The 21685-nt window shown below is 27.3% G+C and overlaps 3 protein-coding genes across 3 annotated transcripts; all 3 read right to left on the minus strand.

Annotated features, from left to right (window-relative positions):
• Positions 1-63: 63 nt before the first annotated feature.
• On the minus strand, positions 64-5928 carry Bm9695 (Uncharacterized protein; the record flags this gene model as incomplete). Its single annotated transcript, XM_043078006.1, has 18 exons — positions 64-206; positions 488-623; positions 827-961; positions 1131-1260; positions 1386-1480; positions 1745-1817; positions 2039-2125; positions 2275-2414; positions 2625-2734; positions 2825-2930; positions 3099-3206; positions 3467-3568; positions 3648-3708; positions 4136-4263; positions 4724-4859; positions 5032-5093; positions 5401-5565; positions 5830-5928. 18 exons carry the CDS (start codon positions 5926-5928, stop codon positions 64-66), a joined length of 2016 nt encoding a protein of 671 aa, XP_042933940.1.
• Positions 5929-7793: 1865 nt separating this feature from the next.
• Positions 7794-8324, minus strand: Bm1289 (Uncharacterized protein; the record flags this gene model as incomplete). The annotated part of the gene is made up of 2 exons (XM_043078007.1): positions 7794-7829; positions 8184-8324. 2 exons carry the CDS (start codon positions 8322-8324, stop codon positions 7794-7796), a joined length of 177 nt encoding a protein of 58 aa, XP_042933941.1.
• Positions 8325-11923: 3599 nt separating this feature from the next.
• Positions 11924-21425, minus strand: Bma-nol-6 (nucleolar RNA-associated protein alpha, putative; the record flags this gene model as incomplete). Its single annotated transcript, XM_043078008.1, has 26 exons — positions 11924-12099; positions 12451-12592; positions 12734-12912; positions 13056-13140; positions 13678-13939; positions 14134-14304; positions 14450-14538; positions 14938-15045; positions 15217-15477; positions 15736-15850; positions 16074-16170; positions 16281-16378; positions 16538-16690; positions 16986-17146; positions 17253-17407; positions 17618-17732; positions 18067-18262; positions 18389-18642; positions 18820-19003; positions 19098-19356; positions 19530-19650; positions 19923-20083; positions 20273-20401; positions 20560-20725; positions 20822-21022; positions 21231-21425. 26 exons carry the CDS (start codon positions 21423-21425, stop codon positions 11924-11926), a joined length of 4233 nt encoding a protein of 1410 aa, XP_042933942.1.
• Positions 21426-21685: the final 260 nt, after the last annotated feature.

The following is a 21685-nucleotide window of genomic DNA, read 5'->3' on the forward strand; positions in this document are numbered from 1 at the left end:
GCACAGATATACATTTATATACAACTATGAAAACTCGTAACTGATAAATTTGTCATTATTATTCTACTGACTATGTGGTTGATAATCTGAATCGGATGAATCTGTATCACCTAGATAAACAATTCGTAATCGTTTACGACGCCGAGATCCTGGCACTGATTCGCGACTTCCACTTGGCCCGTTGTCATCTGCTTGCAAACCATATCCTAAATGAAATTTGAACGATAGAAAGAATTAATTTAAATTACTAATAGTTACATATATACATATATATATATATATATAGCTAGTTTAATAATCAGCGTGCCATTTAATTACTCAAATACGACTACACGAAATAATCAAAAATAATAATAGAATACTTTTGGAATCTAGTCATTACAGACAAAAAGACATTTCCAAAGGACGTTTTAATTATTCTAAAAGTAACTAAGAAAATGACTACGTCGAAATAACCCTTTTCTTTTTCAATTACATTAACAATTACTTCTGTCGAATGTTCGACTGCTGCTTGCAGCTGTACCACCTGACGTTGGTAAAGTGGAATTTCGTTCTCGAGCACAAAGCCGTGTTTGTCGTCTGCTAAGCACGCTTGAATTGTACTTTATATCATACAGCTCAAGCTAAAAGATAAATAATACATTTTCAAAAAGAATTATAGAAGCATAATAATTCACTTCTTCTGTTGAAAGTTTATAATTATTCATGGTACCTAAGTTGTAAAAGATAAAAATCCGAAAATGTTTTTGGGGTTTTCATTCAAAAAAAATAAAACAATAACACCCTGTGATAATTACTTATGGATTAAAAAAATAAAATAACGCACATCATTATGTTTTGCCTTCTCCCACTCAACAACTCCTATTTCTTGTAAACGCTGAACTTCAAGATACGATTTCCGAGGACCACGCTGGTTGAAACACATCAATACACCAGACATATCAAAATGTAAAACGGTATCCTAAACAGTATTAACAAATATTAATACTATTACAGTTCTGAATCGCTCAGAAAAAAAGAACTCTATCAACCAAAATTGACAGTTCTGACTACTGTCACATCTAATCTAACAAATTTTAGATTTGTAAAGGAACAATTTAAAAAAAAAAAAAAAAAAACAAAAACTTAACCTCTCTTATTGGTTCACGCATCATCGCAATTTTCAAAATTATACCAGTAGTATCATCTAATAAAAAAATCACAGTGCACATATCAACCTCGTCCAAATATATATTGCGGCGAGATATTGCATCGAACGTTCTTCAAAGAAATACAATAAGAACGAAATAAGAAAAAGATCTAAAGAAATTGTCTCGGCTATATTATTACTCAAAAGATAATTGACTTGAAATGTGAAAACTGCTATTCAAATCTTAGAAACAAACCGGTCTGGATCATCGAAAATTGGCGAGTGAAGATCGCATTCTGCAATAATTGCAATAATTTGGCTTTCAATATCGACATCCACTCCTTTGATGACCTCAATCACACCAATAGAAGATGTTATGTAAAAAACAAAGAAAAAAAGCTTTTACACTAATACTTAGTGATCGTTACGGAACAAATAAAACGACAATTAATGACTGCAAAATACTTAGGCGCATTACCAGCTTTTCATTTTGACAATAATTAGAATCTTGAGGTGTGTCTAATAGTAATAGTGGTAGTTAAATAAAAGAAGTGAAAGCGATAATATTATGTTATTATTTCAAAATGATAATATCAATCAATCAGATAAACATACCAGCCGAAAATCTTGCTCAAAATCCGACGTTGGTTTAATATGGCGTCCAAAACTTGATTTAATTTTTACATTGCTGAAAATAAGCAATTTCGTTAAACAGAACTATATCTTTATACTGACATAATTTTTCAGCATGTGCACTTCTCCTACTTAAGAAATGCATTTCCATCATAAGCACTTATATTCATGTGCCTTTAAATCTAAAAAAAAAAGTGAGATCAACATATTTTTGTCCAAAATGCTATTCATTGCAAAGTGAAGTCCTACTGTCTACTACAAAGAGTAAACCGCAACCTTTCAAGCCTCTCCTGCAAGAAACTATCTTTTACCCATAAATTGGTTCTCCAGACTTCTTGAAAAGACATTTCATCATTTACAGATCTGTAAAAAAAAAAGATACGGATAGAACAAACTATAATCAATGATCTTATTAGTCCAACGAGTAGCTACTGCATGAATCTCTTACACACATGGTTATATCTATATCAACAATTTTTAATTTTGAGAATTATTTGAAAAACTACAATTACCGTTGCATCTTATAGGATACAATTGCTGGTCCATCAAAACGAAGCAATCGCCCCGATTCATCTGAATGAAACATTAAACTTGCTCCCTCCACTTGCAATGATGTATTCTTTGGTGGTTGTAGTGGAAATGGTAACGATGCCTGTAACTGTGCTTATTAAAAAAAAAAACTAACTAACTGAAAGTTACATACGTACTCAAGGAAAAATGGGATGAATCTGCTTTCTTTTTGCTTTATCCAACCACTCTCTTTTCTAATGATCTTCTGTTTTATATATTCCATATGCGGTTATATCATATTTCTCAGAACTGCTTCTTAATATAATTGAATTTAATTCCATAATAAACTAACCGGTTCAGTCATTTTTGCAGCATCAACTAACATATATGATTTTTTTGAAGAATACGAAATGCCTAACAAATGATATGGCACACCACTATACTCTAGCGTTGACCAATTGCCTATAATGTTCATGCAAAGAATTAATGTCCACTTAACTGATGGAAATTATGTTTTGTTTGAAGCAATATTATAAAATAAAAGAAAATTACCTGCAACTGTAGCGCATTTGACCGGTTCTGATATAATTAAATTAGGCACAGGTAAAATTATTTTCCCATCGAACCGTAATTCTGGATCATACAATCCTTCTTCAGTCTGAAAGTAACTTTCACTACAAAAATTCGTAATTGTAAATCTTTAAATTCCTAAATAAAAACATCATGTATAATAACGTATCAGAATAAGAAAAAATTTTCATGCAGCACTGAGGATATTTACAAGGAATTATAAAATAATGAAAAATTTCAAACACTTTAAAAATACCTGATTTTGAAAATCGACCAAATTATACAGCACTGTTTCATAGGGTTTCTTCTTGAAAACGATTACCATATCAGATATTACACTTACATTTGTAACATTTCCAAAAACCTTAAAGGAAAAAGAGAAAGGTAAACAAATTACATCAAAAATCCAATCAGTTGTTTTTAACTTGTTGGCAATAATAAAATAAAAAGTGCAAAGTCTGACTTTTGAACCCCAGAATTCATGTCTACAATGAAATTTTAAATCTGCAAAGCAAACCATATTGATAGTTGCCGAACTATATTTCTTTCAGCTTGAAATTATAAGATCTTCAATTCAAATAGCTCTCGCCAAATAAGAGTAAAAAATAATAAGAAATAAAAAACCTCTTTCGTGATGCGAAAGATGCCTTTGAACTTAAGTGGATAAACATCAAAAATGCCCACAACACAATCTGTTCCTCCAGTACTGCTGCTTCTTACGCTATTCTGAATCAGCAAGCCATATAAAATAGTTTGTTTTATCGTATAAATCTCAAGTTTTCATGATTGTTTATGAATCTTATACCTGCGATAACATATTCCCAAATAAGCAAAACGTTCGACCAAGTTCATTGGGTGCTAGACAACTGTAAAATTTATACCTTTAGGATAAAGCAAGCAATAACTTTAAACCATTTCTTGTCAACACTCAAACAACGCTCCGCATTGATTATTCCTCACCTATCTCCCTCCCCCCCACCCCACTCCCATAATAATTTCAAAAAAAAAAATTTTTCTTTTTGTACTGCAATAAATGCAATCTAATGCGTATATATGTGTGAACAAAACTACAACCCGAATAAATCAAAGGTGTACGAATGTGTGTGTATGTGTATGTATACTTATACGAATATCTGAATACATGCTGTATAGATTTAAATAATTTAAGTATGACATATAATTATAATATATATATATATATATATGCAGAGATATACATGTTTATATAAACATTTGACCAATATACACAAAAAAAAAAAAATTTCTCGAGGAAAAAATTGAAAAGAAACAAACCTAAATTTACAAGAATCTGATGGTAGTATAAACTCAGCTTCCACTAACTGACGTAGGGGATCAATGCATAATAAACGATTCTGTGTTAAAATTAGTACCCAGAATGGTGAAGAATTCGATGTTCCTTCCTGTAATACAAATTATCCTAACACGAAGATATTACAGATTGACAAAAAAAAAAGACAAATAATAGAATTTAGTGAGAATTTTTTGTCTATAATAATTACTACGGCACATGCAACAATATGTCATTATATGGTCCAATTTCGAGTTTCTTCATTTTTCATCTACATATCGCCAAATGCTCATAAAACCTATTACGAATAAGGAAAAATAATTACACTCACTTCAAGTTTATTCAGTACATAATAATTCACATTGAATAAATTTCGAATTTTGTTAACTTTATAATAAATAAAGAAACTCGAAACTTATAAGGAAGTAATATTCAGAAACTTCCAAAGCTCTCTGTCATACTTTAAAAGGCTACAAGTAATCGTAAGCAAATTCGTCCAGATTAATCGGAACATATCGTTCAAGAAATAAGAGATTTAATGATGAAAAACACTACATGATATAAATATAGACCTGCAAGTCAACAACAAGTTCAACCCAAAGTGTTGATAAAATCTTCTCCGTTTCGTCTAGCATATCCAGTCGGCATAATGGTTCCAAAATATCAATGTTATAGATCTTGCGCGCTTTATGTGCAACCATCAAACCTCTATATTTGATAAAAATATGAACTAAAAAATCTTTTATTTGAAAAAAAAAAAGAGAAACACTTCCTTTCCTCAACTGCCTTCTTAAAGCTTATTTAGAGCCATATCACATTTCCTATTAGACCAATTACATCCTATTACATCAATTCTTTTAAATCTCAGTATGAAACTCACCCGTCGACGTTAAGAAAACCCTTCGCATCGTGCTTTTCACATAAGACATATCTCCGATTATTCTACAAAATATAATCAAAATAAATATTAAACCAGCTAGGAATTAAGTAGGTCAAGCAGACAAGGCTTAGAAAAGCATATCGTTATGAAAAAGTATTCCAACGTAAAAAAAGAATAGTTTCTAAGTCTATGAAATGAGCTTTTTCCGGGAACTAAGTAGCAAGAACAGTGAGCTATATTTAAAATCTCATAAACGACCATAAACAGTGTAAAATAGTCACATACTGAACAAAATTTAAAACATAATTCCTATATTATTAAATCCTATACTACCAAACAATCCAGACCGAAAAACAACAAAAAACATGCCGACATAATGAGTGAACGTAAAGCATTTCTACCAAAACTACATTGAGTTCGCTGAAGTCCTAATTCACGTCGAACGATTAATCGTGCTATAGACGGATGTTTCAATACTTCTACAGGATTTTTCTCACTTCCAGTATCCAAACATGATAGTAATCGACGTGATAGCTAAAATATTGTTACACTTCACTGCTTAGTAATATCATTTAAAAGTAAAAAGCAAAAAGTTTCTCATAAAAATAACTGAAATGAGAAAAAAAGAATATTTAAACAATTTTAATTATTTCATCCGAAATCACACTCAAAGTCACATAATTTTAAAAATTTCAACTCATAATTTTTTCACGATTATATAAAACAATAAAAATTGTATTTCAATATGGTGTAAATAGAAATGTAAACACATTTCTATTTACAAATTTTAAAATTTACCTCAATGTAACCATCATCATCATTCGGCCGATGAGTATTTCTTGATTCCACATTCATTAAACGATTCAGCAAACGATTTGCAAGTGATGATGTCACCATCGTTTTTCACTTTTATAATCTACCTTTTCAAACAAAACAAAATATTTGCATATCAGATTTTAAACTTCATTTTAAATGCAAAAACTCACATGAATCATCCTCTTCCATATCACTCTTTCTAATTCAATCACTCAAAATCTCACTAAAAATCCCGGTAGTTCTCAATCATTCACGCATTCCCTTCTATTCTCCCGCGTTTCCGTGTCCGTCTAAAAAGGACGCGGTCCTATAGCGTACGTAGAATGAAATAAAATAATCTCAGATTGTACAACGTATTTTCGTGTTGGATAAAATTAAAAAAGTAATAATTATAATAACTATATGCATTATTAATTAAAAAAAAAAAAGGATTATAATTCTTATTTCAATTTAATAAACAATATTTCATACAATAATAATAATAATTTAAAATCATTGCTTCGTCATTTTTTTTTTTTTTTTGTTTTTTTGTCATTTATACAATTAATGAATTTTCAAAAATTTTCCATTTTTTCTTTTTAATTAAATTAATTTTTTTTTCTAATATTTTTTATAAAATAGTAGAAAAGTTTTCTAATGTTTTGTTTTTTGTTTTTTATTCAAAAATTCCAATAAAAGAAGAATGATTGTAATTAAATGAAGCAATGATTATTAAAATTTTTATTAAATTACTCAAACTTTAAAATACATTTTTTAATTAGTTCATTAATTAAAATATATAATTGAGGAAACAAATTGTTTATTAGTATTATCTTTGTAATAATTTTTATATTACTAAAATACAATTGGTAATGAATTGGATTTGAAAAGAAGGAAATATTCTTTAAAAAATATTATTTAAATTATTTTATTAAAAATGATAAATTATATAAGAAGCATCAAAAAAGCATATCCTTATTATTGTTTATTATTATTATTACCATTATATCAATATCATTTACCACTACTATATATATTATTTATTTATTTATTATTAATTATTATTACTAATTAATGAGAATAATTAAAATCGTAATTTTTGATATGTAAACAAAGGATTCATTGATAAATAACAGTAAATTAAATGTGATATGAGAAGAGAAAGATGGAAAAGTATGAAATACATAAATTTGATTGATAAGAGATTAAAAAAAAAAAAAAAAAAAAGATTATAATATCTCTTTTCTTCCATAATGTTTTTATTCCATACTTTTGCCACTTTATCTTTATTTAAAATTTGTTCAACAAGAATAAAGATAAAATTTATAAGTTTTTTTTTTTTTTTTTTAGAAAAAGAAGTAAGAAGAGAAAGAGGAGAAAAAAAATAATACTTTTGCAATTAATAAATGTGAAAAAAAAAAAAGAAAAACAATTTAAAAAGAAATAATTATCAAATTTTAGTGATATATGATAACGTTGTGATATGTGATAACGATTCTATAGATAGAAAAAAGGTAATATTAGCACCGATAATATTGTTAATATCATTCATTAATAAATAGATAAGAAATGCTTTTATTTATTTTAATTTATGATTAATTCAGCTTTTACATAAATAAAACTTAATCCACCATTTTTACATTTCAATTAATTTTCTTTTTAACATTAATTAATCTGATATTAATTATTTTTTTCTAAAATTAAAATAATAATAAGAAATGATTAATGCAAAATGGTAATCAATTAAAAAATTTTTTATTTTATTTTTTTTTTTTCACGAAATTATACAAAGATGAAATTATTAAAGGTTAAAGATCAGAGAAATAGGAAATGATTCTGTTTAATGTATGAAATAATATTTGTATTTTAAAAAAACAAAAAAAAAAATTTTTTTTTTGATAAACAAATCCAAAATTGCATTATCATTTGTTTATCACTTAATCATCCAATGTTTGAGCTATTTATTATCATTTCCAATTGTTTACTTCATTTGGGTTTTGTTGCTGCAACGAATAAATTTTGATTTATAAAAATTAAAGTATAAAATTTGATGATTTCAACAATTTTATACATACAATTATCTTAATTAAAAAATTAAATTCCATTTATATTTTTGAACCTTTCCCACAATTCAATTTTCTATGCTAATTTCAATTTTTTTTCTTTGCTTTTTACATTTTAGTTTAAATCATATTAATTTGCTATTATATTATCCAACATGTTTAATATCTTTTTTTTTTTTTTTTTTGCTAAGCAATAATTTATTAAATTAATCAATTGTCTAAAAATTTAAATCTTCCACCTGCAATTTAAATTTTTCTTCATTGTATTAAGAATTAAATCAAAATTTTAAATACTTTTTTTGTTGTTGTTGTTGTCATACAAACAGATTGTTTTGATTTATTTTCTTCACTATGTAATGTAATTGAACTGGATGATGTATTACTGATAAATACTTCATCTAATGTTTTTGATATTGTTAGTATATATGTTTGCATTTTACTGCATTCCTCCTGCAAATTTAATTTTTTTCTTTCTTTATTTTAATTTATTTAATTAATCTTTATGAAATAATTTCAATTTGAAAATTTAAGAAACTAAATTGCAACCATTTCACTAATACTACTTATCATCATTTAATTTAGCAACTTTCCCTTTTTTTTTTTTTTTTTTTAATTTTTATTTTAGATTATTTTTGTCGTATTAAAATCACTTATATCAATAACAATTGGTCATCTAACATAAATAAATAAATAAATACATAATGCTGAAAAAAATATTGAGAAAATAAGTTTGAGAAAGGAAAAAGTAGACTAAATCAATTTCTATGATATATTTTGATCGTCAGATAAGTTTTAATCGATATGTTTATTAATCAGTTAATCAGTCAACTAATCATTTAAATTCTATGATTCCACAGGTTGACTATTGTCTTGCTGTAAGATAAACAGTTAATTAATTAATTAATTAATTAATATGACATCACAAATACTCTAGCTTGTATATTTCGTTGTTTACAACGTTCCGCAGCATAAATCATTTCAACTTCGCGATCTTTCATTGCTTCAAATATTCTCAACAATCGTTGATTCACTTTTAACCAATCAATCATCTTCCTTTCCATATCCATATTTTCTTGTTCTAACATTTTTATCTGATCATCCTAAATTAATATTAATTTATTGATAAAATATTTTAATTACAATCCAATTTAATTATGTATTTTTAAGCAAAAAAAGAAACATTAATTTTATTTTATTTCTGCAATATTTTGCCAATAAATTGAATAAATGAATAAAATGAAAAAAAAAAAAAAAAAAAAAAATTATAAAAGAGAAACAACAATAATAATAATAAAATAAATTCGATCAATAAAAAAAGTTACTTTGTAAATTTTTTTGAGTTAAAAAAATGATATTATAAAAGAGATAAATTACTTTATAAATTTTTTGAATATTATCATTTTGCCATCTACCAATTATTTTTCGTTTATGCTCAATAAGTCGATATGTATAATCAATTTGTTTCTCAATTATTTTCACTTGTTCAGCATTTTCTATTAATCTTTTATCAGCAAGAATTTTCTGAAAATTTTGAAAAAATAATTTAAATTGAATCCAAAAAATTAAATGAAATTTTTTGCTTCGATGAAATTTATTAAAATAATTAAAATTTGTGCGCAAAATCACTGGTAGTTATTATTGAAAGATATAGATAAGATGATAAAGTTAATCATAGAAATATAATATAGATAAGCTGAAAATTAAATTTTGAGTTTTGTCTAAATTTGTGTGCAAAATCTCGAATCTTTCATAAATTTCTCCGAACAAAAAAAAAAAAAAAAAACCATAAATTCTAATTTCAATCAAAAATAATATGTAATGTTTGTATTTGTTTGAAAAAAATTTTTTATTATCTCAAAAAAATGGTACCAAATTTTATTTTATTTTTTAAATTCTATCATATTTTTATGTTATCAATCTTTCGCTATGAAATTTTAACATTTTGAATTAATTTCAAAAAAAAAAAAAACAGGAAGATATCAATTTTTTACCTGTCCATTTTCACTTTGCCATAATTGTGACCATTTTTCGGCTTCAAATGCAATTTCATCCTTAGATTGAATCGAATGTTTCGCAAAAATCATTTTCCGACTAATTTCCTCCATTAACTGAATTAATTTAAAATTCATTAGCATTCGAATTGAATGCTTTCAGTTTATAATTTTCCATTAAAATATTTAAAAGATTAAAAATAAAAAAAAAGAAATAGCAACCTGATTAGATTGTTGAATTAAATTTTTATTCTTCTTTTGAGTAATGTAACGTGAATTTTTCAAATTTTTTAATTTTTCTTTCAATAATGCTGCTACTTTTTCCAATTCACACACTTAAAAATATATAAATTTGAAATTTGAAATTATTAGAAATGTGAAAATAAACAATAATTCATTTTAAATTGGAAGAAAAATATCATCACTGCAAATAATTTTAACACAAAATTACTTCTGATTTTTTTTTTTTTTTTTTGCATGATTGAATAATTTAATATTTTGAAAAAGTTTTCCTTCAGATGATAACAGTATTGACAATGTTGATAATGATGATAACTGATAACGATAACATTAGTCAAAATATATATACCTTGATATGCGGAATATGAATGTTTTACATTTTTCAAATGATAATTATAGAACAAATTTTTGCTATTATATTTTGAATCCATGGAACATATTGAACATGAACAATGTTTTATTTGTGATTTGTCGAACATTATTGGATTTATAAAATTATCAGACAAAGTTTAACCTAGCAGTAGAAATATCGATTAGTAAATCATAGATCATTAATAGTAAGAAATTATAAAAATTAATAAATTACAAATTCATTATATTTAGAAATAGTTTAATTCTGTTGATAGCTCATAATTCTATTTCAAATTCTATCATAACTGTTACATTTGTTTCTTTTTTTGATTTTCAATAAAAATTGAAATTCAACAAAATCAATAGTCTATAAAGTTTATCATCTTTCAGTCTAATTAATGATAAAAAAAAAAAAAAAAAATCACTTGTTAAAATATCACAAATATACTGATAAAAATTTCCTTCTATAATTTCCAATATCAAAGATAAAAAAGAAATGATAACGTAAGCTGATGAAGACAACCGTTCTAACACGTTCAATCAATTAATATTGCACTTATGCAACATAAAGTATTTCATTTAAATTTAAATTTAACTCCTGCAATCTTGCTAGAATTTCAAAGATGACATTTTTTATCTCATATATATCAATCCAAAAAAATTAATTTCTAAAAAGAAAATTTGGAAAGTAATTTATGAGTAATACTTAGTTTTTTATTTTCTCTTTCTCGTAATGTATATGCCATGTTGTATTAGAAAATATAAGTGTAACTTAGAACTCAGTAGTAAATCGTTTAAGCGATTGATACTGAACAAAAAAGTCGATTTTAAAAAGTGTTTCGAACAACTATTTTATATACTTTTATGATTATTGTTTGTTTAAATGAGAACTACATCGACATATCTTTGGAATATTATGCTGTAAGTAAAATGTAGATCAATAATTGCTCGTTTATCAATATTTGCAAAGATATTTATCAAAAAAGCGATTCATAAAGGAACTGAGATAAATAATAAAAGCATACACGAACACAGACAGGATATGTGTGAGAATAAAATGTCGAAATTAAATCTTATTAAATGTAAATTGAAAACTTACATGACAATATTAAGAGACGTCTAGGGATGACAATATTAACAAATGTCTAGCTATATATAAATGCAATAATGATTAATTAACAGATTAAATATTCTATATAAACTTCTATTTAATGATTAATTAACAGATTGAATATTCTTTATAAACTTCTATTTAATTTAATTAACAGATTGAATATGCTATATAAACTTCTATTCTTCTCAATTCATCCTGTTTATTTAAAACTACATTTGTAGGATGAAATGTGTTATTTTTTTTTTTATTTTCATTAGCTGACACACATTAACAAATATATTTTTTTCAGAGATTTTATTAACTAATAGCAATTTCATTAACTAACAGATAAATTTATTTTAACTGGAAACACTTTCGGGAGTTTTACCAATCATGCTAACATGTTTATGCTTTTGGTTATACGTTTCGATAAATTTTTGTGAACCGCCTGCTACTATTTCATTTCCATTCATCAATTTTGCTGGTACTGGAACCGATAAAATTTCTGGTATCATCCATGGTTTCAACCATCCTACTAAAATTCAATTCAGTGAATTTTTTTTCTTTTTTTTTTTTTTTGCATTTTTTCACTTCAAAGAAATTGAACTCGATCACATCATTAATTACATGTATCAAAAGACAAAAAAAAAAAAAACAGATAATACTAAAGCATTGCAAAATACATTCTCCTCCAAAAATTTAGTCAACTAAACTATCCAAAAAGTTTGTAGCCTAGAAAAATTGAATCAAATAGAATAATTATATGAACTATATAGGATAGCTACATATCTATATAGCATATAATTACAAGGTATGACATACTAAATGAATTGATCAGTTCTCACAATTCTATTAAACATAGTAATGAAATGAAAAAGTAACAAACCAAGTGGACTTTGACCTTTAAGGTAATGCACACTAGCATGATAAAAAAGAACACCGTCAATTTCGAAGTGAAAATTTCGATGCATCATTTCTGTCATGGAACTATGTTCACAACGACAATATGGAAGACATATAAAACGATACTGAAATATATCTGAAGTTAAATTACATTTAACCAGTATACAATACTAAATTCATACATGAAATTCATAATGGATAAAAGTCAATTTCAAATATTTAGAAATGAAAAATTTGGAATCAAAAATTAGCTGCTAAATACTAACAGGTATTTGCTTTGAGATCTCATGAAAATTCTCATTTTCACTTATACGCGAATTCATCATGAATAAACGGCAATCAAAATCCGAATCAGCAACTGTAAGGCTATTCCATGCAATCATATCCAAACAATAGAATGTTGATGATTTTGCATCAAAAACACAATCCAAAAGAGTATACGCACCTATGTAAATACGAGCAAATAAAATTATTTCAGGAAAAAATTTATAACAACATCATTATATTGATGAAAATTACTTCTATAAGATCCAGATGATGAGACCTGGTGAAACTTGAGCTATATTTCATCTATACATATCGACTCACCACGACAAGGATGATTTCCGCCCGGAAGATAAGAATGAAATTGTGTAATGAGATAACCGGATTTCGAATAAGCACTTGTTACTCCCTGCAATAATTAATTGAACATACTAAAATCTTCTCTTTGTATTCTTCTCTTCGTAACAGATAAAATGAATTGTAGCAAAATTTTAAATGATAGTTTACGCAAGATTACGAAGTAATTCAAACTTCTCAAAGATTATCAAAATAAGTTACATGTGATAAAAGACTATCCATGAAAAAATATTGCACTAATTCAAAGATAATTTCAAATAATTACAAAATGATAGTATGAATTAGAAATACCACTAGTCGTACTCGAAAAAAAAATTGCCTATGATTATGGAATATGCAAAAATAACTTTTCAACATATATAATAACAACATAATGAGTTTGAAATTCCATATCGGAGGTAAAAAAAAAAAAAAACTATATCAGAGTAAAATACTTTTTTTTAAAAAATATAAAGCAAGTGTAAACTATCATTTTAATTTTACATTAACTACAAATGAAATGATGGAACAATTATATTAACTACAAAAAATGAATTATCAAATAATCTTAACAGCGTTTTTTTGCTTTCACAATGATATAATCACATACATTAGATGCGACCACAAGACATCGTTTACCAACCGGACACGGTATACAAATCCAATCCTTGGATAAACTCTCTGGAATATCCACCAACCATTCACTAAGCATTAGTTCATCTGCATAACGATTGTAATTCCTTTTTCGATTCATTTTCTTACTATTTTTATCAGGCACTAAGTCCATTTCTTCATCCTCTTTATCTTTCTCATCTTCATCAAATTCACTCATTGCCAATTTTCGTGCATGATTTGCATAATCAAAACGAGCTCTATAAATGTCATGAAATTAAAAATACCTACAACTTTATAAGATGTAGACATTAACAAATTTTTATTTCCACAAAAGCAACATATTCTTTTTACTATAGAGGGAAGTAGTATTTTAATTTAATAACAAACGAAACTTTTAACTTCACCTAAAATGTAAATTTTTTTCTATATTCAACAAATATAAAAGACATACTCTTTCTGGCGTTGAAGAAACTCTTGTCGTCGCCTTTCTTGACTTACTTCTGCTCGTCCAATATATTTGTACTGCGAAAATCGTGGATGCTCTCGTGCCGTACTATTTGGCGCAATAGTTACTGAACTACCAGCCAATAAATGTGCCAAATCATCCATATTATCCATTTCCCTGGAAAAGAAAATTTATACTTGTATTAGCAACGATTAACTTTATCATCAAACATGGATATTTAAGCTGAACTAAGAATATTCAAATATATCTGCGCCGTATCTCAATCACTTCTATTCAAGCAATCAAACACATATAAACGTACCACCGATTGATTGTATAACAATCGTTTATATCTTTTTCTTTCTCTTTTTCTTCGAGATATTTCATCAAATATTTATAATATAATCCATGCTAACAAAAGCAAAAATGAATCATTTATTGAAAACTTCTTACACATAATACCTTCTTACATGTAATAGATTCAGCAACAACAATAACAACAATCAGAGGAACACATATCCAAAACTTTAGACGTAATATAAACTTATTTGGATGAACTGTGACATGAATTCAAAAATAATGGTGACATGAGTTAAAAAATAATAAAAACTAAGTTGAAATATTATCACCCATCCTTATATTGTGTCAATTTCTTAATCATTCAAAAAAAAAAAAAAAAAAGAAAATAGTCTATAAAAGCACTTTTGTTTGTAAAAAAAAAAAAAAAAAATCAGAGTCATTGACAAATAATACCACTAGAATTCAACTTGTCGTATTCTTTTCGTCTTTAGTAACACAATGTTCGCTCACATTGTAAACAATGCCATGACCAAGTATTGTAAAATCATCCAGTATAGCTTTTGTATTAACTATTAACTTATTATCTGGTCCCTTTAACCGATGTAAACAACTGGATATCTGCAAAGCAAATTATAATGAGACACTAATTGAATGTTAAAAACAATCTCACATCAACAATAATCTAATTACTCAATAATATATTCTACAGCTTAACAGATTAGTGATAAATAAAAACATTAAATTGCAAATAATTTTGGCAATCATTCTTAAAGAATACGAATAACATACGCTAGCATCTCGTGGTATTAATGCAGCTGGCTTCCATACCACTCCGATCACATCACCTACGTATTTGTTGTAGAAGAAAAGAGCAACTGAAGAGAAACATTGCCGCAAACGCTTTATATAATCCCTAACTGGATCATAATCAATTACTGGTAATGGTCCATTTATTAATTTACCATGAATTACTTTTTGTCGGACCATATGTCGTCTTCTGATATGGATAGTAACATTACAGAAAGTGGAAACATTTGATGTGAATAATCCCTATAAATAATAAGACAAGATAAACGATTATTTTAGGGATGTAAATATAATTTAAAAATGGTATGATATCAATCAATTATTTCAGAGATAGAAACATATTTAAAAAATTTAAAAAAAAAAAAAAAAAAAAAAAACGAATACGGAAAAGGAATCTAAGATATTAATAAAAAAAAAATCCAAAAATAATGGAGAGTGAGATGATTGTGTTCAACGTTATTACAATAATATAGAGGAAAAAATAAATAAATAAATAAAAACCTTTAAATTTAACGGCAACGAATTATTGATATGTTGTTCAATTAGTGCTGCTGATGCTTTGGCGAGTGCAATTATTCGTTTCAAGATCAATGGTTGTGGTTCTTCTCTTGTCCATCTAACAAGGAAAGAAAAAAAAAGCCTATTTCTATCTTCATTTTGTGTCAAAAACAAATAATCATTGATTTTTATTGATTAATTGAAATTGATGTAAGAAGTGTGTATGTGACATCAAAATTTATTATTTGAATCTCATTTTAATTAAACTTACCGCAAATATTGAAACAATCACAAAACTGATAAAAATAAAAATGAGATATTTGAAATCGACAATAACTTACCGGTAACCACTCCTATCAACCGACGTACATATCACCATTACAGGCAATACCGGTCTCATTTTGATAAACTCTTTTTGTATTTCATCTACATCTTCCTCTAAAAAAAAACATAAATTCAACATTATTCATTCCAAGAGGATTTCTGAAAAACGGCTAATGAATATGTTCAAGGTGAAAATTCTAAAAACGAATAAAAATGTAGCAAACCTGTCCAATTGTTGTCGAAATCAACAAGTAACGGCTTTACTAACCAATTATGCGTAGAAAGCAATGTTAGAAAGTGAAAGAAACCAACAAATGATGTTCTAAAAAATGAAATCACTATAAAAACTTAAAAAAAAAATAATAAAACTCAGCCATACTTTTATTAGATAGTCTCTATCGACTTTATTTTACTAATAATTATGAAACCAAACAAAAAAAAAAAAAGTGAAACAAAAAACAAAAAACAGAAAAAAAAGAACCTTGGTGGTTGAATTGAGAATGGTTTAAGAAATATGGAAGCAACTATAGTTTCCAAAATTACTTCGCTTAGATAATCAGATAATGCATGAGATGATAACCAATACATCGCTAGACGACATGTATTAGCGAACGCATCGAATTGTTGGCTTACACTGAAAAAACATTCGTTAAATGAAGCATACAATATTATTATTAGCAAATTTAAAACAATCGAACAGATTATTTCGCTCTCAGTGCGATTTAATAGAAAAGCGAATAATTTATTTGCCGTACATAATTTTCTTTATCCTCAATGTCCAAAATTTTCGTTTCAAAATTATGAATTATGGTTTTGGCCATATACTCAAAGCATTATTATAAATTAGCCAAGGTATAGATGTTTTTTTTTCTTTCATTCTACATAAAATTCGACGCATAATCGACTAAATCGAAGGTATTAATACTTACCTATGTAATAATGAAGTAATTTGAGGTTCCAGTATTAGTTCCAACTCTTTCAATTTTGATGCTGGACTATCTTTTAGAATACCCGTCTTACCACCATTTAATTTCCTCATTATATGCACTTCTTTCGGATAGTTTATTACCAAACGAAATACTACAGTATTCTGAAATATATAAGGATAGTGAATATTTAATGAAAGCTAAACATTGCAAGGTTTCTTTCTAATTCATAAGTAATTCTAATTATCTTAATGACAAAATCATACTTACAAAATGAACAATTAAATAATCATCGAAGGGAATAGCTTGCATCGAATGTTTCTCCTTTAGTATTTTTGACAACTCAATATAAAAGGCAGTCTTAAGGCGTGCAATAGCTCCCAGATCATCGCCCCATTTTCCACTTTGCTCCATAGTTATTTGCACTAAATATAGAACTAATCATATTTTGATTTGAAAAAAAAAAAAAAAAAAGATGAATAATTATATAGATCTTAGTTTTTTTAAAGAAATAATGCATTAAAATATTTCAAATATATATATATATATATATATATATATATATATATATATATAATGCATTAAAATATTTCAAAATTAAATTAAAACGCTATTTGGTAATGGAAAATAAAAACCTTCTATAGTAGGCAAATAAGGAGGTGAAATATGTGACAACGGAAGTGCTACAGAATCTTTAACAACCGCACTGTATCTTTCGATCACTGCATTAGTAGAGAGAGGTGGGTAAGGCTGTAAAGGAATTTTTACAAAAGATATAATATAAAAATATTTAACTGAAAGTTAATTATGGAATACATAAAATTAAATACAAATCTAAATTTAACATTCAATATGCAAAATATCTTGCTGACATAAAAAATGAATAAAAAGTTAAATTTTATTACTACGAACTTTTGAGAAATATCACTGTAAAACTATTTCAGACTGCAAAAATATTGAAACTTTGATAGAAATGTAGTCCTTCAAATTGAAATAGTGCCCATTATTCAGCTGATACAAATTAATTCTAATAAAATGTAAAAAAAAAAAAAAAAATCAGAAGTGAAAAATAAATGAATGGTACCGCAGTTCGTCTCAGATAAGAGGATACAGGATGGATATTTGTTATAAGAAGAGGTAAGCCTTGCACTAATCGAAGTGTTTGAGATAATTTATCATAAGCTCTTCCGATTGTACTGTATCTGTCCATTGCATTCGGTAAGATTTCTTCCATTTTTAACGTACGCTCTTCTACATTATTTGCTTCTAATTTTAAATGCCTAAAACTATCTACAATATATAAACTAAATTAAGGCGTACTTTCCATCCATAATGACAGAAAATACAAACTATCCACAATAATTATAATTAAAATATATGATAAAACAGCATGTAAAAAAATTAACCTCTGAATAATATGTTGGCAAATGAGCACAGTAACATTACTGGAACCCCAGACAACTGCTTCACAGATTGCATTGTCTGGGAACTTTCGTAATTCACAAATATCACCCCAGAATTGACGGAAATGAACTGCATCCGGTGATTTAGCTGGCGGACCGCGTGTTAATAAATTATTCCACTTCGACGAAAGTTGGAATCCAATTAGTAGTGTTACATTCTCATCCGTACATTTCTCTCGTTCCATACATACGTCCCACTGCAACCAAGGATTATGCTATTTTCAAAAATGGTTTTTAATAAAATATCAGATTCGTTTTTTTTCTTTTTTTTGGAATTTTCCATATCACACAAATCAAGTGGACTTTTAATAACATATTCTTCGACTTAATAATTCGAAAAAACATAAATGTATGATCAAAACTGCAACATTTACCGGTGTGACCTGTTGATCTGGTGCAAAAAAATCGAAATTCACAATTCTATCCGCAAAAGCCTCTTTCAGCAGTGGAGTTAGCCTGCGTTTAAATATAAGCAATAAATCGTTACAAGTGCTTACACACTCTGCACTGCACGTTTTTTGAAAAATATTTTGCAGATATGTTTGGGGTAATCGTATCCTTAAAAAAATTTTTTTTTTTTTTTTAAACAGTTATATAATGTTGGACACGAAATGAAGTAAATATAGAAACAAATTTTTCCCAAATAGAATACCTAATATACTGATCAAAAGATGTAGTAAAAGGATGATTTTTCACAAAAAGATGATCAAATTCATTGAAGATATCAATCTTTGTTAGAGCATTTGTAGCAGCAGCACGAATTTGCTCCATAGCAGTGATGCTCAAAGATGTAGCCAAATTGAGATATCCTGTATGATCAAGGAATACGAAATCGAAATGTGATGAGAACTGTGAATGTAATGCATCATTATCACATAAACCCAAACGAGATTGTTGCCAGTTTACTGATACTAAAATTTATAATTTTATATAAATAAGAGAACTTCATTAATATCTTATAACTATATCATTTAAAAAATGCACATTTTTTCTACCTTTTTAAAATAATACATTCTTTCTTTTCTATTTGATTTGTTCCTATTTATACTTATTATTTTAAAAGATGATCGAACATCAAACTCACTGATAGATGAAAAAAATCCTGTGATGATGTCGAAAACAGATGCCTGAGCGAAGGAAACTTCTTGGACGCTAATGTATATAAGCCAAGCTGCTAATAGCAAATCCGAAAAGCCATCAACTCTCTGGAATTAAAAGAAAAAACGCGCATGCTGAAGCAAAAAACAGCTTTCTCTTCTGTCAAAAATATTTTAAGTACATATCCTTCTGATCTCGAATATATAATGATTTTAGAACTAGGATGAATTTCGACAAAATCAGAAAAACGGAAGAAAAATCAGTTACCTTTGTTTTGTGTCATCCTTAAATCAAAAGATGAAATATCTGCCCTTAAACAATACTGCTTGAATTAATTTTTGATAAGAAACACAATAAAGGATAAGAAGTAGAGGAATACCTGAATGAAATTTCTTTGAAGCATCCACGAACGTATCATAATGAAGGCTTTTAAAAAGTTCGGTTTTTGACGAAAAAAAGCTTCATACTTGGATTCAATTTCTTCGCGTAACATATCAATTAATATCTTTGAATTATAAACCGGTGTAGGTGTATCGATACCTACAATAAATCATTTACTATTTCCGGAATAGCAAATGAAAGCAATTGATCTAACCAACAATTCGACGAATGTGATTCTAGAATACAATTCGTGCTTTCCTTCTTTATTTTATTTTCTGTCTTTTCATTTTCCTTTTCTATTAAATCTGATCAACAGTGACTTTTGTAAAATAAACTGCATTCACTGACCGAGAGATCCGAAGTGAGCCGAACAAAAAGCGGGCCTCAAATTATTATTTTCTGGACGAAGTCGAGAAATCTTTGTGAACTCACGCGGAGGAGCAAAATGAATTCGCAAGAATCCATCGTTTTCATGTCCTGAAATAAAACGAATCTCAGTTAGTTATGATGGGAAATTATTTAGAATTTCTAATTCAAAACCTCAAATTCTAAAACTTTTCAAAACACAGAAAAACTCCTTTTCTTTTCGACGTAAAATGTATTAATTACAATTAAGAAGAGAAAAAATAAGGCACCGTCTTTGTTTGCTACAAACAATAAGGGCTTCAGTGTGTCACAATGATCCAATCCAAATTTTACTGATAACCCTGTTTTTATCAAAATCCGTGCCACCTGGCAAATATAGTGAGCACGTTTGACAAAATATGCAAAATTAAGGTAATCACGTGAGCCAAAATAATCCTGAAACATTCACAAAATATCAAAATGCAACATTTTTTACTGAAAAAAAAAAAAAAAAAGAATCAAAAAAATGCACAACGAGAAAGCATAATGAACCTGAGGTATAATAATGATGAGATCCAAAACGGGATCCATTTTTGTTTGATAACAAATACGCCAACTACCTAAGCTATCGATTTTAACCGGATGAACCCAACGACAACCACACGTTGATTTAATACTACTTAATTCCAAATTAAAAGGTAATGACAGCGGAAAATGAATTTTGCCTAAATGTAATTTCTGCAGATCGTTCATCTGAAATGTTTAACAGCAATTAGATGTCTCTACGCAAATAATGTGATAAGATGAAAATTTAAATTCATTATTTGATAACAGTTATCGATTTGTGATATTTGGTAACAAGAAAAAAAGAATACGCATAACTTATTGGGTTGCGTAGTTCCTTAATCTACCCCCAAATAATCTTACAAATGGCTTATAACTAAAAATTTACATAACCAACCTGATGAGCAATCTTTGCCTCCTTACTTGCATAAATAGCACTCTTGACAGTCTCAGCTAATGCCTCCAGTTTACATCTTTCTGCGTCAGCTAATTTGATCTCTTCAATGTGATCATCAATTTGCATGCATATTAATCGCCGCTTTTCACGTTTCCGATCAATTTGCTCCAATGCATCATCACCCTTACGTTTCATTTTTTTTTTTTTTTTTTCCAAAAAAACAAAATGGCAGGATCAAACTGTTTGTATTATTTGCTTTCTCCAACAAATGAACACATCTCTAACACATCTAAAACTAACCTGTTAAGTAAAAATATACTTCAATGATTAATTAAAAATGATATGCTAACCCATAAATCACCAATAAATAGCAAACGAATTCGATCGAGCTAATATTAAATTAAGCAGATGATTTTTGAGTTAATATGAAGCATGCAAACATGCATTCTTTTCAA

This window comes from Brugia malayi (assembly GCF_000002995.4).
Source record: "Brugia malayi strain FR3 genome assembly, contig: Bm_v4_Chr2_contig_001, whole genome shotgun sequence".
In the NCBI taxonomy this organism is placed as follows: Eukaryota; Metazoa; Nematoda; class Chromadorea; order Rhabditida; family Onchocercidae; genus Brugia; species Brugia malayi.